At 39.3% G+C, this 24440-nt stretch overlaps 1 protein-coding gene across 6 annotated transcripts in view; it reads left to right on the plus strand.

Annotated features, from left to right (window-relative positions):
* The window catches only part of LOC117303233 (formin-binding protein 1-like), a 42218-nt gene extending 20566 nt beyond the window's left edge, over positions 1 to 21652 (plus strand). Inside the window, exons 4-16 of one of the 6 annotated variants that reach the window (XM_033787382.1) lie at positions 530 to 740; positions 1446 to 1550; positions 2716 to 2844; positions 3881 to 4027; positions 4614 to 4826; positions 5720 to 5749; positions 8328 to 8393; positions 12430 to 12539; positions 12825 to 12957; positions 16164 to 16223; positions 19019 to 19275; positions 19855 to 19946; positions 20892 to 21057. In XM_033787382.1, the coding sequence (XP_033643273.1) occupies positions 530 to 740; positions 1446 to 1550; positions 2716 to 2844; positions 3881 to 4027; positions 4614 to 4826; positions 5720 to 5749; positions 8328 to 8393; positions 12430 to 12539; positions 12825 to 12957; positions 16164 to 16223; positions 19019 to 19275; positions 19855 to 19946; positions 20892 to 20953 (1615 nt within the window). In that variant the 3' untranslated portion in view covers positions 20954 to 21057. Of the gene's footprint in view, positions 1 to 529; positions 741 to 1445; positions 1551 to 2715; positions 2845 to 3880; positions 4028 to 4613; positions 4827 to 5719; positions 5750 to 8327; positions 8394 to 12429; positions 12540 to 12824; positions 12958 to 16163; positions 16224 to 19018; positions 19276 to 19854; positions 19947 to 20891; positions 21058 to 21079 lie in introns of those variants that run through there. The other 5 variants (XM_033787377.1, XM_033787380.1, XM_033787381.1 and 2 more) reach the window with 5 other exon arrangements.
* The last annotated feature ends 2788 nt before the right edge of the window (positions 21653 to 24440 follow it).

The raw sequence follows: 24440 nt of genomic DNA on the forward strand, positions 1-24440 counted from the left end.
TCATCGTAGTTGCGAGATAATAATGAAAGAAAAAACACCCTTGTCACACGAAGTTGTGTGCGTTTAGATGGTTGATTTCGAGATCTCAAGTTCTAAACTTGAGGTCTCGAAATCAAATTCGTGGAAAATTACTTCTTTCTCGAAAACTATGGCACTTCAGAGGAAGTCGTTTCTCCTGTGTACCAGGATTGATAGTGCACGAACGTAGAACATGGAAGAGTAGGTGATAACCCTTGTGTTTCTGGTTCACACATCAAGCATCCTTGTTTAAAGGTTTCCTTATTTACAGGCTTTCGAGCTACAGTGATTAAGTTCAGTTATGAGGCATCCTTGGTTTCAATACCAGAAATATCTAACAATAATAAACAATGTTCATGTTTGTTATGTTGTCATTTAGCCTTCGAGAAAGACTTGCTAGTTTGTGAAATCGACCCCAGCCTACCCTTTAATTTTACAATTAAATAACATGAAAGTGATATGATGCATTTATCTCATAACACTCTTGATTATTTTCTCTTCTTTCTTGTAGATTTTCCACGGTGACGTCGTTCAAGAACATCTTGAAGGAGCTCCAAGGCATCGCGAACCAGCATGACCTCATCGCGGACGGACTTGCGACTAAGGTCACCAAGGAAGTGCAGACGGTCATAGCGGAGGTGAAACAAGAGAGGAAGAAGCTCCTCCAAGATGCGCGGAGCAAGGAGGCGGCCAAAGACAAATCTATCAAGAAGATGGAACAGGTCAGCGATGAAACTCTTGTGTCTTTTGTTTTTGGAGAATTTACATTATGTACATGCTAACAAAGCACCTCAGAGCGTAATAAACCTCAACATTTTCTAGAGTACCATTGTGGGTCTCGTGTCCCGTGTTGGCTGCCTCGCTCTGCACTTGCGTTGTGCCTTTGAAAATGTTCCTTTTTTTTCTTCAAAGGGCAGTTGCATGCCTGGATGACGACAATCAAACAGTTCCAAAAACCAAAGTTATACTTTGCCTTTAAAGGGAAGGTACACGTTTGGTAATTACTCGAAACAAATATTAACTTAAAACCTGACTTGGTAACTAGCATTGGAGAGCTGTTAATAGTATAAAACATTGGGGGGAAACAACTCCCTCTGAAGTAATGTAGTTTTTGAGAAAGAGGTAATTTCTCACTGAAAAAATAAAAGACTTCTAGCTAGAAGTCTTTTATTCCTATCTGAAAGCACGCAAATTCATCCAACAAGGGTGTTTTTTCTTTCATAATTTTCTCGCAACTTCGATGACCGATTGAGCCCAAATTTTCACGGGCTTGTTATTTTATGCACATGATGGGACACACCAAGTGAGAAGACTGGTCTTTGACAAGTACCAAACGTGTACCTTCCCTTTAAAAATGATTGTACAGGATGTGAAAGTTTGTTTTACTGATGGTGTTTGTGATCTCTTCGTCATTTTGTTGAATGCAGACTAAGGACACTTACAGGGCAGCTCACGGTAATTACATCTCAGCTAAGCAGCAGTTTGAGAAGGTAGACAGTGATCTCTCCCAAAGCAGGGCGCAGGTTGAAAAGGTAACTCCTCTACGTTCCTGTGCTTCAGTCTTTCTTGGGCATCTGAAAGCACACAATGCAACCAGGGTTTAAAGGTTTAATGGCAGTGGACACTATTGGTAATTACTCAAAATACCTTTCTTGGTGACGAGTAATGGGGAGATGTTGATGGTATAAAACATTGTGAGAATAGGCTCCCTCTGAAGTAACGCAATTTTCGAGAAAGAAGTAATTTTCCACGAATTTGATTTCAAGACCTCAGATTTAGAATTTGAGGTCACGAAGTCAAGCATCTAAAAGCACCCAACTACGTGGAACATGGGTGTTTTTGCTTTCAGTATTATCTCGCAAAGTCCACGACCAATTGAGCCCAAATTATCCCAGGTTTGTTATTTTATGCGTATGTTGAGAGACATCAAGTGAGAAGACTGGTCTTTGACAATTATCAATAGTGTCCAGTGTCTTTAAAACACTTAAATGCAAAGGGCTTAGGTACTTTTGTGTAGGACGCAAAACACAATGTCCACAAAATTGACACTTGGGTAACTCCTCTACCTTTGTTTACTTCAGACTTTAAAACACTCAAATGCGTTGTACGGTTATGGTACTTTTTGTAAGACACAAAACACACGCAGATAAGCATTTAACTTACCCAGTTTGACGGTAACGATGGTTGAAAGCTTCCTTTAAAATATTACTTGCTTGGGAGCTGTAGTTTTTGAGAAAGTAATAAAACAATGTCACAAAAATGATTTTAGCATGTACTACGTATTTTGTGTGGCCCTAATTTCATGGCTCTGCTTATCGCCAAATTCTGTGCTGCGATCACCATTCTCCGCTTACGTGCAAGCGTCGAATTAGCTGTGTAAGCGTAGAATGGCTAGTAATGTGGAGTACGCACACACACAAGCCCCAATTCTTTGCTAACCCGTGAATTATGCTTGCCGTAAGCACAGAATTCCCTGCTTCCGTAAGCGCCGATTCTTTGCGTACGGTAAGCAGAGCCATGAAATTGGGCCCAGTTTTGGTAGTGTTGCGTGAATTTGTTGTGCATGTACATGCTAAAATAATTATTTTAACAATACTGAGCACTCTGATACACCCCTAGCCATGTGATCAAGTGCTATTATTATAAGAACCTAGTATTATTGTGACTATTCTATTTTCTTCTGCTTGGATTTGACAGAGTCGACAGAATATGATATCCAAGGACCAGTCTCGAGAAGACAGCAAGAATGAGTACATCCTGCAGCTGACTCAAACTAACAAAGACCAACATGAACATTACTACACCATACTACCCGATGTCTTTAATGTAAGTCAAAAGTCGGACAGCGTGTCATGGCAGAGTCAAACCTCGTCCCCATGGTTTACTTTATTTCCAACCATGATTATAATAGTAAACCCTGGGATGGAAACTCCTGACTTGGCCCCTGATTGGACAACGACTTTACAATTATTAGAATATGTTCCATATTCATTGTGTTACACCGTACCTGATGTCTTTAATGCAAGTCATAAGTCGGACAGGGTGTCATGGCCGAGTCAACCTCGTCCCCATGGTTTACTTTATTTCCAACCATGTTCACAATAGTAAACCCTGGGATGGAAACTCCTTACTAGGACCCTGATTGGACAGTGACTTTACAATATTAGAATATGTTCCATATTCATAGGTACAGGCAGCCGCCGGTAACCAACAATGTACAAACAAGCTATTAAATCTGGTACCGTACTACAAGATTATGTGGAAGATGTGAATTTCAAAAAGTAGCCAGACTATTTTTTAATTTGCCTTACTATCCACAAATTGTTGATATGCAAATGATCCATGGTGAGAGAGCGGTCAACCTTGTAACCTCTCGACATACCCTGGGGACGAGGTTGTGGCCGAGTGGCTTAGAGCAGAGGATTCAAGTCCTGGTGGTTTAGTCATCGGGGTTTGGGTTTGAATCCCGGTCATGGCACTTGTGTCCTTGAGCAAGATGCTTCGCTATGATTGCTGATCTTCACCGAGGGGTGTGAATGGGTACCTGTGTGGGCAGAGATGGTTCTTGTGATTGATTTAGCCGACTAGCGCATATTAATGTTGCACATGTTGTAGAGATGGTTTAAGGAACGAATTATGGCCAAGTTACCAGAGGTAATAGTGTTGGAAGCGCTTCGGGTGTGAAAAGGGCTATATAAAAACTGCTTATTATTTTTTATTATTATTGTAAAATGCGCAGAACTAGTTATTATAATTTGCCCCTTGTTATAATAATTGGAATATCATTGATTCTCAATTCCACACCTCATCTGAAATTTCCTTTTCATTTATTTTTGTTTTCTACATTCACTCTTCGTTCCAGAAAATCCAAGAGATGGACGAACGGCGGATAACAAAGACGAGCGAGTTGTACAAGCAGTATGCGGACTGTCACCGCAGCGTACTCCCAATCGTCAGTAAATGCCTGGATGATATCACGATGGAAGCGGAGAAAATTAGCCCTGCTGAGGTAAGTAACGCAATAGATGAGTTACCACATGACGTAAATCGGCCATCTTTATGGGCAGTTAGGAACACACAGCCATGCGTTTTGCGCGAGAATGGCGTGCAGCGCGTGCACATTTCACAAAACTCGTTGCCTGATTGGTTAGTAAACAACCGCGTGGTTGCGTAAGTAAACTGAGCGCTTGATGGCCTGTAAGCCAAAAGATGGCATCTATTGCAACTTGATTATATTGCTTCAAAAGTCATTACTTTTGTTTTTTTGTAGGTCTCATAATTCAAACGTAGTCCCACATACCTTGCAGGAAAATACTGAATGTTAAAGCGCCTTGAGCGTCAATGAGTGATGGATATGTGCGCTATACAGGAAGCCACTATGACTAAAATGATCAAACGCAATACAAACAAATACCTCCATATTGCAATCAGTTGGAGACTTTTTGGATGGTCCTTTTTGCACAGTTCTTTGCAGGCTCCGACCTACAGGCGCAATACTGAGCATGTGCGCCCGTGCACAGCTGCAAAAAGGCTCGTTATGTCTGCTGCCACCAGCCACTCATAAGTCTCCCATTGTGTTTGTTCACTCTTTGCAGGATTCTAAAAAGGTAACAACAAAGTACAAATCAGGGCTAGTTCCACCAGACGACTTCCGGATGTTGGATCTCGACGAACCCAGAGACGCTACCGAGACGAAAGAACCGGACTCGGTGTCCGGGAACAGCATAACGACCAACAACAGCGGTGGAACAGTGTCAGGAAAGAACAAAAAAACCAAAAAGGGTGGTCTCAGATCAATTTGGGCAAAGGTATGGATTCTTTGGAAGTCTATCCAATAAGAGTAAACATTAGAACTTGCTAGCCATTTTTCAAAACTTTCAAAAAACTATATTAAAAGTCATTAAAATGCATGTACATGTACTTTACCGAAACAGGGGTCATTGCTTATGGAAGGTCAGGGGCCAAAGGTAACAGTAACTTTTTGCTGTCGCCAAACTCAAATATTTCCCTGTTTTTTATATTTTCACGGAATGCATATAAGTATCCCTGATTTTTATATTTTAACAACACGCATATTTAAAGTGTACAGCATTCAGCTACTTAGTTAGCATCACCGCTCTAATTGACTGCCAACTTAATTTTAAAATATTGTTTGTGTAAAAAACAATAAAACCCACATTGATTAAACACAAATCACTAGTGGGGGAAACAAAATCTGCATTTGTTTTGCTATATGTTTACTGGCACGGGTTGTAAGTAATCTTTAATCCGATTGATTTTGTTAAGATCATTTTGATTTCTTTGTCATTCAGCTACTTTATGGTGTTTTCTGAATTGTTTGTTCTTTGTTTTTAATACACAAGTTTGCAATCGCTTAATTAATTGAGTGAACTAATTAATTTTCTTTGCTTAAAAAAAAAAACTAAGGTATTGGGATTCTGTAAAAAAAAACAAAAAAAACAAAAGGTCTTTTCTCTTTTAACTTTTTCCGTTTTTCTGATGATTTTTGTAAATTAATCAATTATTTACACTTTTACAGAGTACCAGTGTTTTCTTCCTGAAGAATTCACATTTGTTTTTTCTTTTTTGTTTGTTTGATTGCATATTCCTTTCCGTTGTTGATTCCCAACCAACCAACCAACCAACCCATCCATCCAATTTATATCATTCACTCATTCATGCCACCATCGTATTCAAAAAGCGGGCACCCAGCGTTTCTCACATCACAAAGGTAAAACAATAACCAAGTCATACACGGCGACCATCTTTAAAAACAACTCTGATAACCTTGAAGGACACGACTTTCATGAAGTGTGTCTGTTGATTGTTTTTTGTAACTTAATCCAAGGCATTGTATTAACAAAAAGAATTTGGGGCAGTCACGACGCTATTTTGAAAACCAAAACAGGCTCAACTTTTGTAAATCGTTGTTTTGTGACAATGTATGAAGCTTTGATTTGCGTCAAGTCTGTAGTTGATTCCATATGTCACGATGAAAGGCTTGAGCCCGGCTCAAACTTCCTGCGAATTGTAATGCGATTTGAATTTTGACGTCACAAAGAATAATTTACGTCTCTGTTGACTCGTGCTGAACTCCTGCGAAACATTCCCGGCGTAGGAAGCTCTGTGACGTCAAAAATTATGAACCAGGCTCAATGTGAGAAATATTTCCTGCAAATGCTTCGTGCAAAGCATATTTTATAAACACACAGCTCTGTTTTTGCTGCAAATGTTTCGGGAAAAGTTGCCCACAGCGCAACTGTTCCGAAATTGTTTGTTACGAATTGGTGACGCCTCAATTCATATTGCATTCGCATTCGCAGGAAGTATGACCAGGCATCAAGCCCATTGGCAACATAGCAAAGATGGTCATACAATGCTCAGGATTCAATTAATAATCAGGTTTCACACATGTAGATTGTTACTTCTAATTAAGAACCATTTTTTTGCAATCTTGCATTGTGATGGAAGGCATCCTCTTCTTCATAGTACATGTGTATGGTGTTCTATATGTGCCACTTTTTTTGAGTTTTTTTTCCCCCAATTTTCTTTTTTTTTTGTATTTTTTTTCTCGTCGCATATTTTTGATAATGTTTAATTTTTTTCCCTGTCACATTTTTATTCCCTTTACATTCAGTTTGCGGTATTACCGTGTATATGTCTCTACTTTACTATCTATGGCTTGAGTGTGATCCCTGGTAATTAACCATCCCATCACTGTTTGGATGATGTTTTTGTGGGAGACGACGTTTCGCGGTCTTTGGAAAAGGCAAAAGGCGAGGGTTGTACCAGAACTTTTCTGTGGAATTTTTATTCATTTTAACTAAAAACATTTGTAAGAAGATTTCACTCTTCCCTTTATAAAAAAAAAAGGAAATGCAGCAAGGAAAAAAAAAAAAAAAAAAAAACAGGAAACAAAACACAATTTTGGGTTGAACAAAGATAAATTTCCTAGAGCAGGATAACGTGCCGGCGCTCTAGCAATTGAGCTATCTAGCCCTATCTTGACAGTCTCCCTGCTTTGTCGATATCTTTATTCGGGGGGTTCCAGTCAGAAGCCATACAACCTTGTAGCCAGGGATCACACCCAAGTTTACAATACAACCTCGGAAGCGGCATCCAGGGGAAATTTGTTTTTTTAAATGAAATGTGACGGACGAATAAAACTGAATAAAGGTAGCACATATGAAACACCATATCATTGACTGATTCATGTACTATACAACTATCCTATCAATATGTATCAAAACAATCTAATTGTTGTTTGTGATGACTGTGAAAGTTGTTTGCATGGTGTTGAAGTTGCATGTTTGAAAAACAAAAACTACTCTTGTTGATCTAAACTAACAACACGGACTTACCAAAACAAACTAAAAACATGTTAAAAATGTTGATTTTTTGTATATTTATTTAAATGTCGGTGTTGACTGTCACTAATCAAATTTCTTTTATGTTGAAGGTGATTGACACCGAACAGGTTCAAACAAACTGGGATTAATTTTGAGGGATTTTGATGGAATCATTCAAATTTGCCAAACCCAACATGATCATCAGGATCATTGGTAGGATTTGGGGGGGGGGGAATTTTACAATGAGAAGTGATTTTGTTTGGGCTAGCCATGATAGGTTATCAGAGTTGTTCGCTAAGAAACAAAATTAAATATTTCTTCTTGCTACTTTCTTTCTCTTGACCAATATGACACTAGACTCAACCAACTGAAAGTGCAGTACCTCAAAGTGTTTGCAAAGTGAAGAGGAAAAAAACAAATTTTCCCAGTAGCTTGTTCATTTTTCTCAGAATTCCTCAAAAAAAAAAAAAGAAACTTGGGTCGTGTTCAACCCACCCTAGACACAGTAGCCTCAACACACAGGCCTCAAAGCAACCCATAGCACCAGCAATTGCCCTGTGCGTTTGCTGTGGTGCCCTTTGCAAAGTTTCAATACCGAATTAAAGTCGTCCTCATAGAAGTGCCCCTTCACCAGAGCAAAATAATTGCTGTGCCTTTTCAAAAACGGAAAATTCAAGGACTGAAAACATGACGCCATTATTAAGATGTTGTTGTTAAACATCTCCATGGTTACATTCCTTCATCAACCCTTTCATCAACCTCCTTCCCATGACTCCTTTTATCCATCCATCCACCTCATCCCCAAATCTCTTGATTTATTTTCATCCCCGAAAGTCATGATTTTGTTTTCTTCTCTCTCTTTTCTTCTCTCCCTTTCTGTTTTTGCCGTTTGACAAAATCCTCATCCGGGGTTTCATTTTGCTCTCATTTTGCCCCCTTCGGTTTGTTTCCCCCAACCAGGACGACGAACGGGGTGGAAGTATACGCAGATTAAAAATCCCCCACACGCCCTCATTTAGACGAAAGGTATTACCCGCGTTCTCTGCATCATCCTGCATTTCTCTTGTTGCACATTGCATTTTGGCCTTTTTAAAGATATGGTACAGCATTGGTAATCATCTCTCACGCTTTGCTGACAACTGAAAATGTGCTCAACGACCAGCTGCCCTTTTAACCACGTTGAGGGCGCTGTTTTAGCGTCTGACATCATAGGCCCTTCTCGAATCCACAGCTTCAGCTCCAGACCCGGCTCAGGCTAGCTTGGCCCCTGTCAAGTGATTATCTTGACAATTGCATGTGCTTGGTGTACGCCTCAGGCCTTCAGACGAAAGATAGGAGCCTGAAGCCGAACCTAAAGCCGAAGCAGTGAATTCGAAAAAGGGCCATAGAGGTGGTGGTTTGTGGGTAAAATATCTGCTTCACTAAAGTTCACTTCAAGGCGTTTAATAATATTCTGCTGGTTCATTTTGTGTCACTTACAAAAAAAAAAAAAGTGAAAATCTATTTACTTGGTGTTTTTTTGAACTTCTTCACAAAGTCTACTCTTTTATTTTTTTTCAAAGTTGACCTGACAAAAAAAAAAAAGCATATCAGGAAAAAAACCCTTAGACATTCGATAAGTTTATTCGTGGTGTTCTATTTTGAACTAGAAACCAATGCTGTGCTGTATCTTGAAAAGTTTCATATAAATTTGATATTTGTTTTTCACTCTCCATCTTGTGTGTGTCTTGGTGTCTGTTAAGGCGGGTATACTACTGGTAAAAGTTATTCCGAAATGTGATTCTTAGATCATGCACAGTTTTGTAGAAGATTTGATGTAAAAGTTACAAATTATTTAAATCCATTGCTGGTCTTGTATTATCTCAAGTACTCACGGCAATTTCTGCAGTGCCCTTTGGTTTTGCAGGCGTGGACTCTTATCTTTTGAGAGGGCAAGGCCATTTTCATCCTGCAAAGGGCACTTCCATTGGAAAGTTAAAAGATAACAGGAAACTCTTTTGAGGGGCACCAAAGTCAAGACCTGGGGCAACGGAAGCCGTGGCTTCCGTGTAATTCCAGGCCTGCTTTTGCTGGGGTGCCCTTTTCAAATTCCCAACAGAAATTTACATTTTCCTCATGTGCCCCCTACCCATAGAGTTATATATAAGAACTAGAGGGCGCACTGGTGATGCTTCTTGCACAAACGCGATGGGACCGTATATAGGCCAGTGCGCCCTCTAGTTCTTTTATATAACTCTATGCCCAACAAATTGCATTGCCTCTTCAAAGTTGGAGTTCAAGACCTGCATTGCTTTAGTTTGAGATGGTTTCGCATGTGATTTTCAACTGATTGGTTGACATGGGGTGTGAATCTTATGCTACGTTTGTTTTCAATTCACACAATTTATTCTTAGGTTCATTTAGTTAGATTATCAAAGTGCACTGCAGTCCAACCATTTGTTTGTTGGCAATTTGATACTCATTAAAGACTTCTTAGCGTCCAAATTTGAGATGTTTTAGTGTCAGCAATCAAACAGATCATTTTTCATCATTGACGATATTCTCTGTTTATATTCACCATTACCAATGAGGATATAAACTAAGTGTTATTAAACTGAAAAAATGTATAATTACCTGCTTATAAACCACAAAGACCTATTGTATAACCACAAGACATAGTTAATGGCTTGATGTAACGACTCTAGAAGAGTATTTCTCGAAGGCTAAAAATGGGGTTTCCTAATCAATGGCACTTTTTTTTTTAAACCAGTATTGTACCCTGCCTTCTTACTGTTTTGCCAGAGCTCTTGAAGAAAGTGTGAATGTGCACCTGTTTGCATTGCTCAAAATTTTACTCTGGCATAAAGCAGAAGTCCTTTTTTAAATCAGAAACAAGAATCAATCAAGCGAAGCATTATAAATAACAACAGTGTTGTTATGTCTCAAGACCTGGTCTCGGTCTCGAGACCGTCTCAAGTTATTTCATTGCTGTCATGGTCTATAATAAAGACCCAATCATAAAATGCCCACTCATATTCTGTGCAAGTGCGATCTAATGTGTGTTTAGTTAGATGGGTCACCATAAAAATGTGTACAACATCAAACTGGGCCATACAACTGCATTATGTAACCAAATTATTGCCAGTTGTAGCTTGCTGAAGTAGTCCTTGTTCAAACCCAAATTATTTAAAATTTACTCAGTCGATTTTCCCATGTTTTTTTTTTTATCCAAGTGCTGTAATAAAAGCGCCATTTAGAGAAAATTGTGCATGTGCCATGAAAACAACCTTGCATGTTAATCATAAACTTCATCATTTGGTGACTAAGTTTGCTTATAGTGCACATAAATTGCATGAACATAAAAAGCACTTTTTGAAATGAAACCATTTTCAGTCCATAGTTTAGATTATATATGAGTTGAAGGGAGGGTTCATACATTTGGTTATTACTCAAAAAATTAATGACCATAAAAACTTACTTAGTTAGAGCACTGCAGCTGTTGATAATGTTTAGCATTTTGAGAAACGATTCCCTTCAGAGAAATGTGGTTTTAGAGAGAGGGATTAAAAACATTATAACCTGAGAAAACTTCTGCATGAAACGTTTCTCAGAAAGTGTATTCCAATATGGATTATTCTGCTTTTGTGGATATAACTTCGCTCCAGAATGTTGGCAATATCTATAAAATGCAACCACCTTTTGAAATGAAACTGTCACAAGTTAGTTTTGTTGTTTATATCTTTGTTTTGTGTAGGAATGAAACAATTCCACAATTCCACAATTTCACAAAACCAAATGTACGCTTTGCCTTTACATGAGGACTTGTTTCCTTATCGGACATTCTGGCATGTTGTCAAGTTGTTTCAACGTTCACTTCAAATCTCTTTCATAAATGTATTGCATGGGTTGCTTTGCCTGCTAACCGCTTTTATTTATTAACATCAGCAACAACATCAACAACTAACAGCGCTTCACAACTGTTATGTTTACCAGTATTGTTTCAACGTTTACTTCAAATCTCTTTCATAAATGTATTGCATGGGTTGCTTTGCCTGCTAACCGCTTTTATTTATTAACATCAGCAACAACATCAACAACTAACAGCGCTTCACAACTGTTATGTTTACCAGTATTTTTTCATAATTTTTCTGTCAAGGGAAGGGGGTAGAAATCCATTTTCCTTGAGCAATAGTTTGACTGTTTGTTTATTAGCCAGATATATTCTGTTTCTTTATTTGTGTCTCTAATTCTCTTTCTTTCACAGTATCTTTCTTCCTCTGGTGAATCTTAACTTTCCCCTCTCTTTCCTTTCTTGGTTCATTGTTTTTCTAGCGGTTCCAATTCACTTTATGAACCATATCCAACCATGAACTACTTTCCAGTTCCAACTATCGTGATACCTATTTCATAATATATCCCATTTATGAGGGTTACCCTCGCCTTCATACCAATTTAATGATAGCCCATTTGTGGTGTTAACCTTAACCGTGCACCCATATCCCATTAGTGGGTAGTACTGTCACCTTTGTACCTAATTAATGACAACCCATTTGCGGTGTTACCCTTTAAGGAACACGTTGCCTTGGTTTGGTCGAGTTGGTCTTTGAAAAGCGTTTGTAACCGTTTGTTATAAAATGCATATGATTAGAAAGATATTTTAAAAGTAGAATATAATGGTCCACACAAGTATCACTCGAAATTGCATGTTTTTTTCTTTTACCTCGTAGACTAACACGGTCAGCCATTTATGGGAGTCGAATTTTTGACTGATGGCCAACCATGTTAGTTCGCAAAGTAAAAGGAAAACCACGCTATTTCGAGGCAAATTAATGTGGATCATTGTATTCTACTTTTAAAACATCTTTCTAACCATATGCATTTTATAACAAACTGTTAGTAACGCTTTTCAAAAACCAACTTGACTGATCTAAGGCAGCGCGTTCCTTTAACCTTGTAACTCTTTCTTCTTAATGTTTCCTTCCTTCTTCTCAAGCTATTTCCTCTTTTAAGTTTTTTCTTCTACCATTGTTATTTGATTCAGCTCATGATAATCGTTGCATCTCGGTTATTTTTTTGTATCCAGCCCGAGCCAGCAGAAGATTTTAGCCATTTGCAACCCCATCAGCAACGGAGGGAACTCCAGAAGAAAATAGATGAGGTCCAATTACAAGTTGACCAAGAAATTAAGTCCAAGTAAGTAGTTGACTTAAAGGCAGTGGACACTATTGGTAATTACACGTACTCAAAATAGTTTTTAGCATAAAAACTTACTTGGTTTACAAGTGATTGATTGATTGATTGATTGATTGATTGATTGATTGATTGATTGATTGATTGATTGATTGATTGATTGATTGATTGATTGATTGATTGATTGATTGATTGATTGATTGATTGCCTGATTGATTGATTGATTGATTGATTGATTGATTGATTGATTGAATGATTCTCGCCATTCTCCTTGCCTCATTCCTCCAGGGAAGCGTTGATCAAGATGCGAGAAGTCTACACCAAGAACCCAACCCTTGGTGATCCAGCGTCGGTAGAGAGCCAGCTAACCATCATCGGCAAGAAAGTGGATTCCCTGAGACTAGAGCTGCAAAAATACCAAGTAAGACACCCCCCCCCCCCACGCACTCCCTGAACAATCCAATAAAAAAATACATCTACCCCTCTTCAAGTATCATAATAGACCCAAGGCACAGCGCACATACATGCGCGTCTCCTGTCCGCCCTATTGTGTGTCAAAAGCGTAGGAATGGACTCCCCAAAAAGGCAGATATGGTAGACGCACATTGTTCGAAGGTGCATTAAAGGGTATATGTATTTTTCCTAACAAAAAACACAATGTCCACAGATTTACATTAAACTTACACAGTTTGAAGATAATGATAGTAGAAAGCTTCCCTTGAAATTTTACTTATATACTGAGGTGCTGTAGTTTTTGAGAAATGAGTAAAAGTAATCATTTTCGTCTCGGTTTTTAGCATGTAAAAACGTATTAACCAGTTATGCTATGGTTTTAGTATAATATCATAACTGGTTAAGGGGATTTTACATGCTAAAATAATTTTGGTCTCATGAGACGAAAATTATTTTCATGACGTTGTTTTACTCATTTCCCCCAAACTACAGCACCTCAGCACATAGTATTTTCAGGGAAGCTTTCTACTATCATTATCTTCAAATTGTGTAAGTTTAGTGTAAATCTGTGGACATTGTGTTTTTTGTCCTACAAAAGTTACATACACCCTTTAACACGTAATCCGTCCTTTTATGCGTGTTTAGACACACAAAATGGAGGACAGGAGACGCCCGTGTATGTGCACTGCGCGTTGTGCTTAGGGTCTATAATACACCATTTTTATATCATTTTTGAATCATTCACTATTCACTCCAGGATCACTAATTTTCTAAGTTGATTTTTTATGGTCCTTCATCATCAGCTTTAAGTATGTTTTGTTTCGCCCGGTCATCATTTCTCTACAGGTCACATCTTGGCTTAGCATGAAGACTTAACGGTGTTGTTTTGCTTTTTTTTTTAAGACCAGTATTATCACTCTGTGTGTCCCAACATATGCATATATTTAACAAACCTGTGAAAACTTGGGCTCAATGGGTCTATGAAGTTGCAAGTAAAAAATGAAAGAAAAAAAAAAAAACCCTTGTTGCACAAATTTGTATGCTTTCAGATGCCTAATATCATGCTTGAAGTCATGTGGGAACTTGAGTGGGAAATTAGGAGTGCTTATAAACAGTGTACATATTTTTGGAGCAGTCTTTGAGCCTTATTCCGCCCGAGTTCAGGCCTGAAATTTAATCCCTGAGAGGGCAAGGGCATTTTCATTTTGGAATGGGCATTCCCATTATAAATCTTAAAGTCTGTGGGAAACATTTGAAGGGCCATTAAGACCCAAGACCAGGGCAACAGACCATGGCTCTGTGGCTTATGTGTTATTCCAGGCCTACAAGTTCTTTTCAACTTGAACATTTTATTTATTTTGGGTTTTTACCCATACACAGCTGTGTGTTAGCACTGTATACTCGGTACTTTACCGAGTCCTGTGAAAAAATATCACAGGCAGTGTTACTCGGTAGGGATTCGAACCCATGACCCTTGCAATTTGAGAGCAGTGTCTTACCAACTAGACTATCGAGGTTGCCCGGTAGCTAGAGGCAGTTTGAATCCTATGTTTTGACAGCGGGTACCGCAACGATATAAGAGATGTTAAATTTGCATCGGGGATAAAGAATAATTAATTTTTGGTTTTTACCCATACACCGATGTGTGTTAGCACTGTATACTCAGTACTTTCCCGAGTCCTGTGAACAAATATCACAGGCATGTTACTCGGGTGGGATTTGAACCCACGACCCGTGCAATTTGAGAGCAGTGTCTTACCAACTAGACTGCCGAGGTTGCCCGGTAGCTAGAGGCAGTTTGAATCGTATGTTTTGACAGCGGGTACCGCAACGATATAAGAGATGTTAAATTTGCATCGGGGATAAAGAATAATTAATTTTTGGTTTTTACCCATACACCGATGTGTGTTAGCACTGTATACTCGGTACTTTCCCAAGTCCTGTGAACAAATATCACAGGCATGTTACTCGGGTGGGATTTGAACCCACGACCCGTGCAATTCTAGAGCAGTGTCTTACCAACTAGACTGCCGAGGTTGCCCGGTAGCTAGAGGCAGTTTGAATCGTATGTTTTGACAGCGGGTAATTGGTTTCAACACAAAGCTCGCCGTTTGAGCATGGGATGTTTCCCTGTGGTCTTTCTTCACAGTGTGGCTTATCAATCTGGATGAATGAACTCTTTTGGGAAAAACTGCATGAATTCAGAATGTAGACTTGCTAAAAGCAAGTAAAGGCCGAGTCACACTGCAGCGATAACGAAAACGATAGTGATCACGACGCAGAGAGAACGCATTCTACTGGTTGAATTGCTCCACGCAGAATACGCACACGCTCATTCAACCAATGGACTGTGTCTCTTTGCGTCGTTATTGTTATCGTTCTCGTTATCGCTGCAGTGGGACCGGGCCTTAACTTTGTCATTTGATTTGAACAGTCTCTGTGTCTGACATGTCATCTTTTAAGATTGATCATCCTTTGATCATAGCATGTGTTCTTTTGCTTCTATGACGACTGAAGACATTGATCCACTCTGACTTTTCCTCATCAAAGTGTTTTGTAGGTTTACGTCACCTTGGAGCAATTCCGACCGTAGTGTTTTGAAGTTGCCTTCGCTTTTTGAGCAAAAATCGCAGAAAACATCCTCTTAAAGACACTGGACACGTTTGGTAATTGTCAAAGACTAGTCTTCTCTCTTGGTGTATCTTTAAACAAATACACAAAATAACAAACCTGTGAAAATTTGAACTCAGTTGATCGTTGAAGCTTCAAGATATGGAAGAAAAAACACCCTTTTCACAAGAAGTTGTGTGCTTTCAGATGCTTGATTTCGGGACCTCAAAATCGAATTCGTGGAAAATAACTTCTTTCTCGAAAACTACATTACTTCAGAGGGAGCTAATTCTCACAATGTTTTATACTATCAACAGCTCTCCATTGCTTACTACCAAGTAAGTTGTTATGCTAACAATTATTTTGAGTAATTACCAACAGTGTCCACTGCCACAGCAAATAATTAGCAAATAGCGTTCCCATGAATACCAAAAAAACTCAACTATTCATGGATTAAGACAAAACAAGATCAACATCCCACGGCTTCATGACGCTTCATGACGTCTCCAAATCCCTCCGTGTGCTAATCCATCCAATTCTTCTTCCGTTCTGTGTTTCACGCAGAAATACATGGGCTATTCAGCGTATAGTAATAAGACGAATAACTCTGAATCATCCGATAGTGTAAGTATTTATTTTTCCGCGGTTGGCTGAAAACACATTTTGAGTGCATGGTTTTCCATGGCAACTATTTTCCCCTCATCTCACACCAGCATTTTCATTAATTTTTTATTTTTATTTTATTTTTTTCGCACCCCCCCCCCCCAAAAAAAAAACGTATAATATTATCTTTAAGAATTCCCTTTTATTCACTCTGCCGTTGGCATTAATAGACCTGCTCTCCTATTTAACAACATTTGCTTTTGCGAAAACAAAATTTGACTTGAAAGAATCTGAAGCTTCCTTATTCTGTTTGTAAAATCTATAAATCCGTAAACCTACATAAACGATTACTCACGCTACTTTATTTCTCAAGATTATGGCATTTTCAAAGCTCTTCTTATTCTTGCTGGGTTTTGTATAAATATTCTGCCATTCATACATACCAAGCCAAGATAATAAAAACAATTTTCAAAGCATTTGACAATATTGTACAATTTTTTTTTCACAGCAATTAACTTCATATGTTTTTGAATAATTTTTAAAATTTTGCTTTTTTGTTTAATTGTTTAGTTCAAACACAAGTAACAATATAAAACAAATAGTTTCTTAAATTTAAGCAAATTAAACAGGTCGGGGGAAGGGGGGGGGGGTTCTAGCATCAGCTTACCTTTCATTTGTCATTCACATCGTGTGTAATGAGCATCATCGCTTTTTCATAATTTTGCTTTCTGAAGGGTGTACTTCTAAACACTAATATTTGTTTATTAAAATATATTTAAAAAAACATTTATACTAAAAAATGATTGCCCAAATTGAACTGGTATTTGTTGAGGAAATGGTTGCCATGGGAACTGAGTTTGTTCCAGTCTGTGCAAGAAAACATCTGCGGAGATTGCATCAGCAATTGTGTTGTATGGTTTGTGCCCGTTGGACCCGTTAGCGTTCTTGTTTTTCCCCTTGCACTTGCTGATTTTTTTTCTTTTGCCAGTTTTTATACTTAATATTCTTTCCTTGTTAATTTGTATGCAGCATTTGTTTTTGTTTTTCTACCATGCAAGAGTCAAAATGTTGTGATGTGCATGAGTGCATGTAGCATTGAGACTCCAGTTTACTTATTGTAAGAGTTGTGAAGCAGGTTTCTACTTACATGTGTATAGACCATGTTGAATATGACGACACCACTCAAATATCCGCACTACAACATGGTGTCTGTGAGTGTGTCCGTGTATGTGTGCGTACGTATGCCATACAAATCCAACCGGGAATGCTTTGCAGTGCGTGCTGCGTGCTTCATTGATTTAGCATTAAGACGCGTATACAGCCTGCCCTACAAGATGGCTGCTTTCATACCAAAAAAGGGATTATTCAATACAGTCTATTCCTGGGTGGAAAGAAGCAATTATGGTTAAGCTTCCTATTCCTACTCTGATGAATGAGCCACATTTTACTTTTAGAGCCAATAACACCAACAAGCAGACATCATTTATAACCACTTTTACCTTTTTTTTCCAAACTCTTGCTTTTTGCTAACATTCTGGAGTTTCATTTCATCATTTTTGTTGATTCTTTAAATAACATTTCTTTTTTGCAGATCAAGACTAATTTGTTGAAACATTTTTTCCCAAAACGTTTGTCCGCTGACTTTTTGTTGGTGTTAATTCTTAACGTTACTCTGAAAACGAAGCTTTAAAACTGATCCTTATGCTTATATGACCTGCAGCCGATTTCACGAAACGCTAGAATCAATCCTATCTCAAGTTAGGACGAGTAACCCATCCTAACTTAGGATGGGTTCAATGCGTCCTACGTATTTGGACACGGAACTGAACCCGTCCTAAGTCCTAAGATGAATCCTAAGTTAGGGAGAGTTTGGTGAAATCGACGGCTGGACACCATTTTTTGTGCAACTTGTCCAATGTAACGCCGTGGATTGTAGGTGAATTGTTTGATAATGCATTGTTATATGCATGAGTTTTTTTGTATTTGAAGTTTGTGGATTTGTTTAAGCTTGAGTTGAGTTGTGTTGACAGAAAATAGCACTGTACACTTATGACGTCACTTTTGCTTAAATTATTACAAAATAACGAAATAATACGAAAAATCGACATCCGACAAATCGACGAATAACCCGCCACTCACGCGATCACTGCATCATCAGGGCAGCATCTTTGGTCTACTTCTCTAGTGCCGTGGGCACTGTTCCAAAAAGATCCTTGGAATCTATAACTCCAGGGGTCGATTTCACAAATAGTTATTAGGACTGGTCCTAACTTAGGACTAGTCCTTGGAGATATTAAAAACGTATGGCTAGTCCTAAGTTAGGACGAGTAACTGGTGCTAACTCGAGACAAGACTAGTCTTAACTCTTTGTGAAATCCATCCCAGGGGCTACCAAAAGGTGGAAATGCCATCATTTCAACACACCAACAGTATTTGCATCAAAATTTCTTATAATTATTTTGTTTTAGTAATGACGCTCTACCCTGAGTTCATTGGCCCTTTGCGAAACCATGGCTTCGGCTTTGGATTCGGCTTTGGATTCGGCTCATGCTACATGGTTGTTTTTTCTAATGCACATTTTTACCCCTTCCTGTTTTCAAAAAGGCAGGTCGCTAAACAAGTTGTTTTTGAATTTGATCCGAAAGGTACGCAAGAAAGTTAGGTTGAGACGCAATGCATGTGATGATTTGTTCTGCCCGTAATGCTATGACAGTTTTCGCATCCATGTGGAGTATAAAACACAGGCGTAATTTCATCAAAGGCAACAATTATTAACTTTGAATGTTTTTTTGGATTCCCTCCATTACCCAAACCAGAACTATAAAGACAAAGCCGAAGGTAAAACAGGGACCCCCGTCAGCACACCACCGAGCTCGCAGCCGAGTTCACAGCACAGCACACCAGTGTCGGACCGGTACAGCAGCGTGAAGCAAGAGGCAGCCTCCGATGACCCTTTGCACGGATCCAATCAGTCGAGCCCGGTCAGGGTACCTGTCCCGCCGTTGCCCCATAATGACAACGCGGAGCTTGACGATACGGATGCGTTGACCCCGGGCGGTGATAGCATTACTAGGTGAGGGTGCTATACATTACTCAGGGATGTGTGATTTCTCCGTTTTCACTTGGAAGTCTGTTTCTTTCAGACCCCTTACCCCAAGAATGAAAAAAAAACAGATTGCAGTAGAGTAGGGCTTGCAAAATCAAAGATAAAAGTATGTCAGCACGCTTCAAACTCTGAATCTTTTGTGCTGGCAAGCTTTCTTGCTTTTTGCTTATAGTTCAGGTTTTCTTTTTCTGATTTATTAGTCTGGTCACCCTCCTGTGTTGATTATTTAGTGTGTAATGGCTGAACTGGTATACCGGGAACCAACACAGATGGTTGTTTGAATAACAAACCGTGCTGGTCGGCACTTGCCTGAGTTGGGATTCGAACCCACGACCTTTGCAAAGCTAGAGCAGTGTCTTACCGACTAGACCACCGAGATTGCCCGGTAGCTAGAGGCAGTTGGAATGCTGTGGGTACCTCAACGATTTATTAGATTTTAAATTTGCATCGGGATAAAGAATATAATAATAACGTACATGTACATTGTGTAACACACCGATAGCACACTGAGCAGTTCTGATTCTTTTCTTTTTCTTCTTTACCTAGCCCCGTCTCTTCCAGGCAAGAAAGTTTCTATGAAGATGTCGATGATGATTTCGAGGACCATCCACAGGCCAAGGCCAAATTTGCATTTCAAAGTAAGTAGGTAGAGACTTGTGGACTGAAACTCTGATCAGCAGAGTGTGGGTTCGAGTCCGAGTCATAATAATACCAGGTTCTTATATAGCGCATTTCACAATAACCGTATCAATGTGCTTTGCATTAGTGCCCTGGTCATAGAGCCAATTACATCTCTGTAATGTTTCTCAGCTCCCTGGGGAGTATACAGCCCTGAGCTGCCTGTAAGGCGCTTGTGGCTTTTTCATACACAATATCAACCTCTACCCTCGCAGGTACCCATTTATACCCCTGGGTGAAGAGAAGCAATTATAGTAAAGTATCTTGCTCCAGAACACAAGTGTCACGACCGGGATTTGAACCCACACTCCGGTGAATCAGCACCAGAACTTGAATTTGATGCTCTTAACCACTCGGCCATGACACTCTCAGTCGTGACACTTAACCATGATGCTTTGTCCATTGGATGGGACGTAAAGCCATTGGTCCCGTGTGGAGCGTAACACACGTAAAAGAACCCAGTGCACTTATCAAAAAGAGAAGGGGGTTCGATTCCGGTGTTCCTGGTTTGATTGGCAGCATACATGTATTGCGTCACAGCACCTTGTAAACCGTTGCATGGTTGTTATGAAAAAGGAGTAGGGCCCAATTTATAGAGATGCTTAGCACAAAACCTGCTTAGCATGACATTTCTTCCTTGATAAAAACAGGATTACCAACCAAATTTCCACATGATTTGGAGGATAAGCAAACAACAGCTGGATACAAGTAACAAGCAATATGCAACAAATGGAAATATGGTTGGTAATCCTGTTTTTATCACGGAAGAAATTTCATGCTAAGCAATTTTTGGGGCTTAGCAGCTCTATAAAATTGGGCCCTGGTCTCATGACAACTTAGGTTGGTGATGTACTAGATATCATGAATGTCTAGTTATTGTTATTATTACTTCTTGTTTATTACAGGTGGGGATGTGAACTCACTTAGTATGGAGGTTGGTGATGTACTAGATATCATGAATGTCTAGTTATTGTTATTATTACTTCTTGTTTATTACAGGTGGGGATGTGAACTCACTTAGTATGGAGGTTGGTGATGTACTAGATATCATGAATGTCTAGTTATTGTTATTATTACTTCTTGTTTATTACAGGTGGGGATGTGAACTCACTTAGTATGGAGGTTGGTGATGTACTAGATATCATGGAGGAGGACACCGGCGACGGCTGGACGCGAGTCCGCAAAGGAGATAATGAGGGATTTGTGCCAACAACGTACCTAGAATTCGACTCATGACAACGAGGGCGCTAGACCTCGTAAGATGATGATCGTATCTGGGATATCGTTTCTAGATACGATTTCGTTAAACTGAACGTCCGCCATTTGTAAACACGTCAGCCATGAAGAGGAGCTTAGGACGGGTCTGCGATTTGGCGGCTACAGCCGGGGCTACGACTAGATTTCTGCGTCATCATGCATTGGGAACACCCTTTGCAACAGCCAGAGCCGTAGCTGTGGCCACCAATTCAGATAAGGCCTAATGCCTTTGTGCACAGCTACAATCGTGAGTACACAATTTGTTCGCGTCCATTTTATGAACAACAGTTTGAAAACCACTGACGTAGCAGTTATCTCAATGTTAATTATACATCAATTAAAGGGTCTATGTACTTTTTCCTAACACAAAACACAATGTCCACAGATTTACATTAAACTTTAACAGTTTGAAGATTATGATAGTAGAAAGTTTCCCTTGAAATTTGACTTACTTAAGGTGCTGTAGTTTTTGAGAAATTAGTAAAACAAATAATTTTTTGTCTCATTTTTAGCATGTAAAAACGTATTAACCAGTTATGCTATGATTATGGTATAATATCATAACTGGTTAATTGGATTATCTGCTAAAATAATTATCGTCTCACTAAGACGACAGTTTCTCATTTCTCGAAAAGTACAGAACCTCAGTAAGTAATATTTGAAGGGAAGCTTTCCACTATCATTATCTTCAAACCGTGTAAGTTTAGTGTAAATCTGTGGAAATTTTGAAAAAGTACCCAAATCCTTTAAAAAGTGCTGTGTCAATGATGATTGAAAAGTGCTTGAGTTTAACGAATACAAGATCGTCAAAGAGTTACTCAATATTTATCTGTTGTTTATTTGGTGTCTGTAACAAAAAGTGTACTACTCATGATTGTGGCTGTGCACCTTAGCGTGACGCCATTATTTGGGAAATTCTGAGCATGTGGATTTTTTCCAAGTTTTGTCTGCTGGCTCCAAAGGAGCCGAAATGACGTCCGTTGACACGCATCATGTTCATTAAATACTTCTACAATTATATGTAACTGCAACTGATGACAAAAAAAAAATAATGTAAAAAAAAATTTTGTTTTTTTAAAAATCACGCCAAGATTTTGTTCTGCAGTACTGAAGGATGGGGGCAAACTGAAGATGTAAGTTTGACTTGATAGCTAAACGAAAATGCAGAAGCCTTTGCTTTTTCATTGTTAGAACTTAAAAATTCTAGACCATTCAGTGAGAAAAATAGCGCGATATTGTTATTTTTCCCAATATTTTAAACATATTTGATCGATAATTTCGTTGTTGAAATTTGGTCAAAGTTGTACTTATTGTTGATAAACGTTGCGCTCATATGAAGTCCATTTGTGCATACACAATTAACAGGCCGAGTTAATCCAATATTTAAAAGATGATTAGTTTAGGTTTTTTTTATTGCTCATACAATAACAGTTATTGGTTGATATTAGGTATTGTTGCAAAAACATGTTGAAAAGATATTTAAATTATAACTTAAACATTTTTTGGGGGGAGACTTGGGTTTATCAATGGCTTAATCAATGATAATTGAGAATTGATCTTAACCATTCTAAACTCCTTTTTTTAAGTTCTCCGGGCATTATTTAAGTTTTTCACAGTAGAATATTTATTATTTTACTCATTCAAAGACTTTAAAGTTCACTGGGAGGTCAAAATTAATGCTTTATAAAAAAAAATTGTATTACGTTTATATTTTTTGCCTCGATGAAAGTTTTACGACACTGTTGGTTTTAAGAAAAGTGGAAAACACGCGATTTTAACTGTAATTAAAACCAATCCTGTTTTTTAGAACAAGATACTTATTTGGGTACAAATTTACATAATTTGCTCGTCAATGAAAAAACAAAAAGTCATGTCAAGCCAATGTAATTGATTGAGCTGCCATAGCTGTTAACAGACTGGTATCAGACTAAGTGATTGATGTACCAGCTTTTAAAATGTATGCATGTTTTGCCGTTCTTTTGTCCAAAACTACTGAAACATAATAATTGTTTATTAAATAGAGCCTCTTCATTGACATTGCATTTAATTAGTACAGCTGGAGATCTGCCATTCTGGAGTACCTTAAAAAAAAAATATAACAAATCGGACAGCAATTTTTAGGTTAGGGCTACACTTGATCGCTATGGGCTGTCGCACCAAAGTAACTGCCACTAGGAGCACCTACTCCTTGGGGCTGAACCAGGGTTACCCCCTTCACAGTCTGTAAGGATGCAGGCAAGGGTACCATCCACTAGGAGCCACCTACTCCTGGGGCTGAAACAGGGTTACCCGCTTCATACTCCGTAGGGATGTAAGCATGGGTATCAACCACTAGGAGCCACCTACTCCTAGGGCTGAAACAGGGTTACCCGCTTCATACTCCGTAGGGATGTAAGCATGGGTATCATCCACTAGAAGCCACCTACTCCTGGGGCTGAAACAGGGTTACCCCCTTCACAGTCCATAAGGATGCAGGCAAGGGTATCATCCACTAGGAGCCACCTACTCCTAGGGCTGAAACAGGGTTACCCGCTTCATACTACGTAGGGATGTAAGCATGGGTATCATCCACTAGGAGCCATCTACTCCTGGGGCTGAAACAGGGTTACCCCCTTCACACTCCGTAGGGATGTAAGCATGGGTATCATCCATTAGGAGCCACATACTCCTGGGGCTGAAACAGGGTTACCCGCTTCACACTCCGTAGGGATGTAAGCATGGGTATCATCCACTAGGAGCCACATACTCCTAGGGCTGAAACAGGGTTACCCGCTTCATACTCCGTAGGGATGTAAGCATGGGTATCATCCACTAGGAGCCATCTACTCCTGGGGCTGAAACAGGGTTACCCCCTTCACACTCCGTAGGGATGTAAGCATGGGTATCATCCATTAGGAGCCACATACTCCTGGGGCTGAAACAGGGTTACCCGCTTCACACTCCGTAGGGATGTAAGCATGGGTATCATCCACTAGGAGCCACATACTCCTGGGGCTGAAACAGGGTTACCCCCTTCACACTCCGTAGGGATGTAAGCATGGGTATCATCCACTAGGAGCCATCTACTCCTGGGGCTGAAACAGGGTTACCCCCTTCACACTCCGTAGGGATGTAAGCATGGGTATCATCCATTAGGAGCCACATACTCCTGGGGCAGAAACAGGGTTACCCGCTTCACACTCCGTAGGGATGTAAGC

The sequence above is a fragment of the Asterias rubens genome, chromosome 19 (genome assembly GCF_902459465.1).
Source record: "Asterias rubens chromosome 19, eAstRub1.3, whole genome shotgun sequence".
Taxonomy (NCBI): Eukaryota; Metazoa; Echinodermata; class Asteroidea; order Forcipulatida; family Asteriidae; genus Asterias; species Asterias rubens.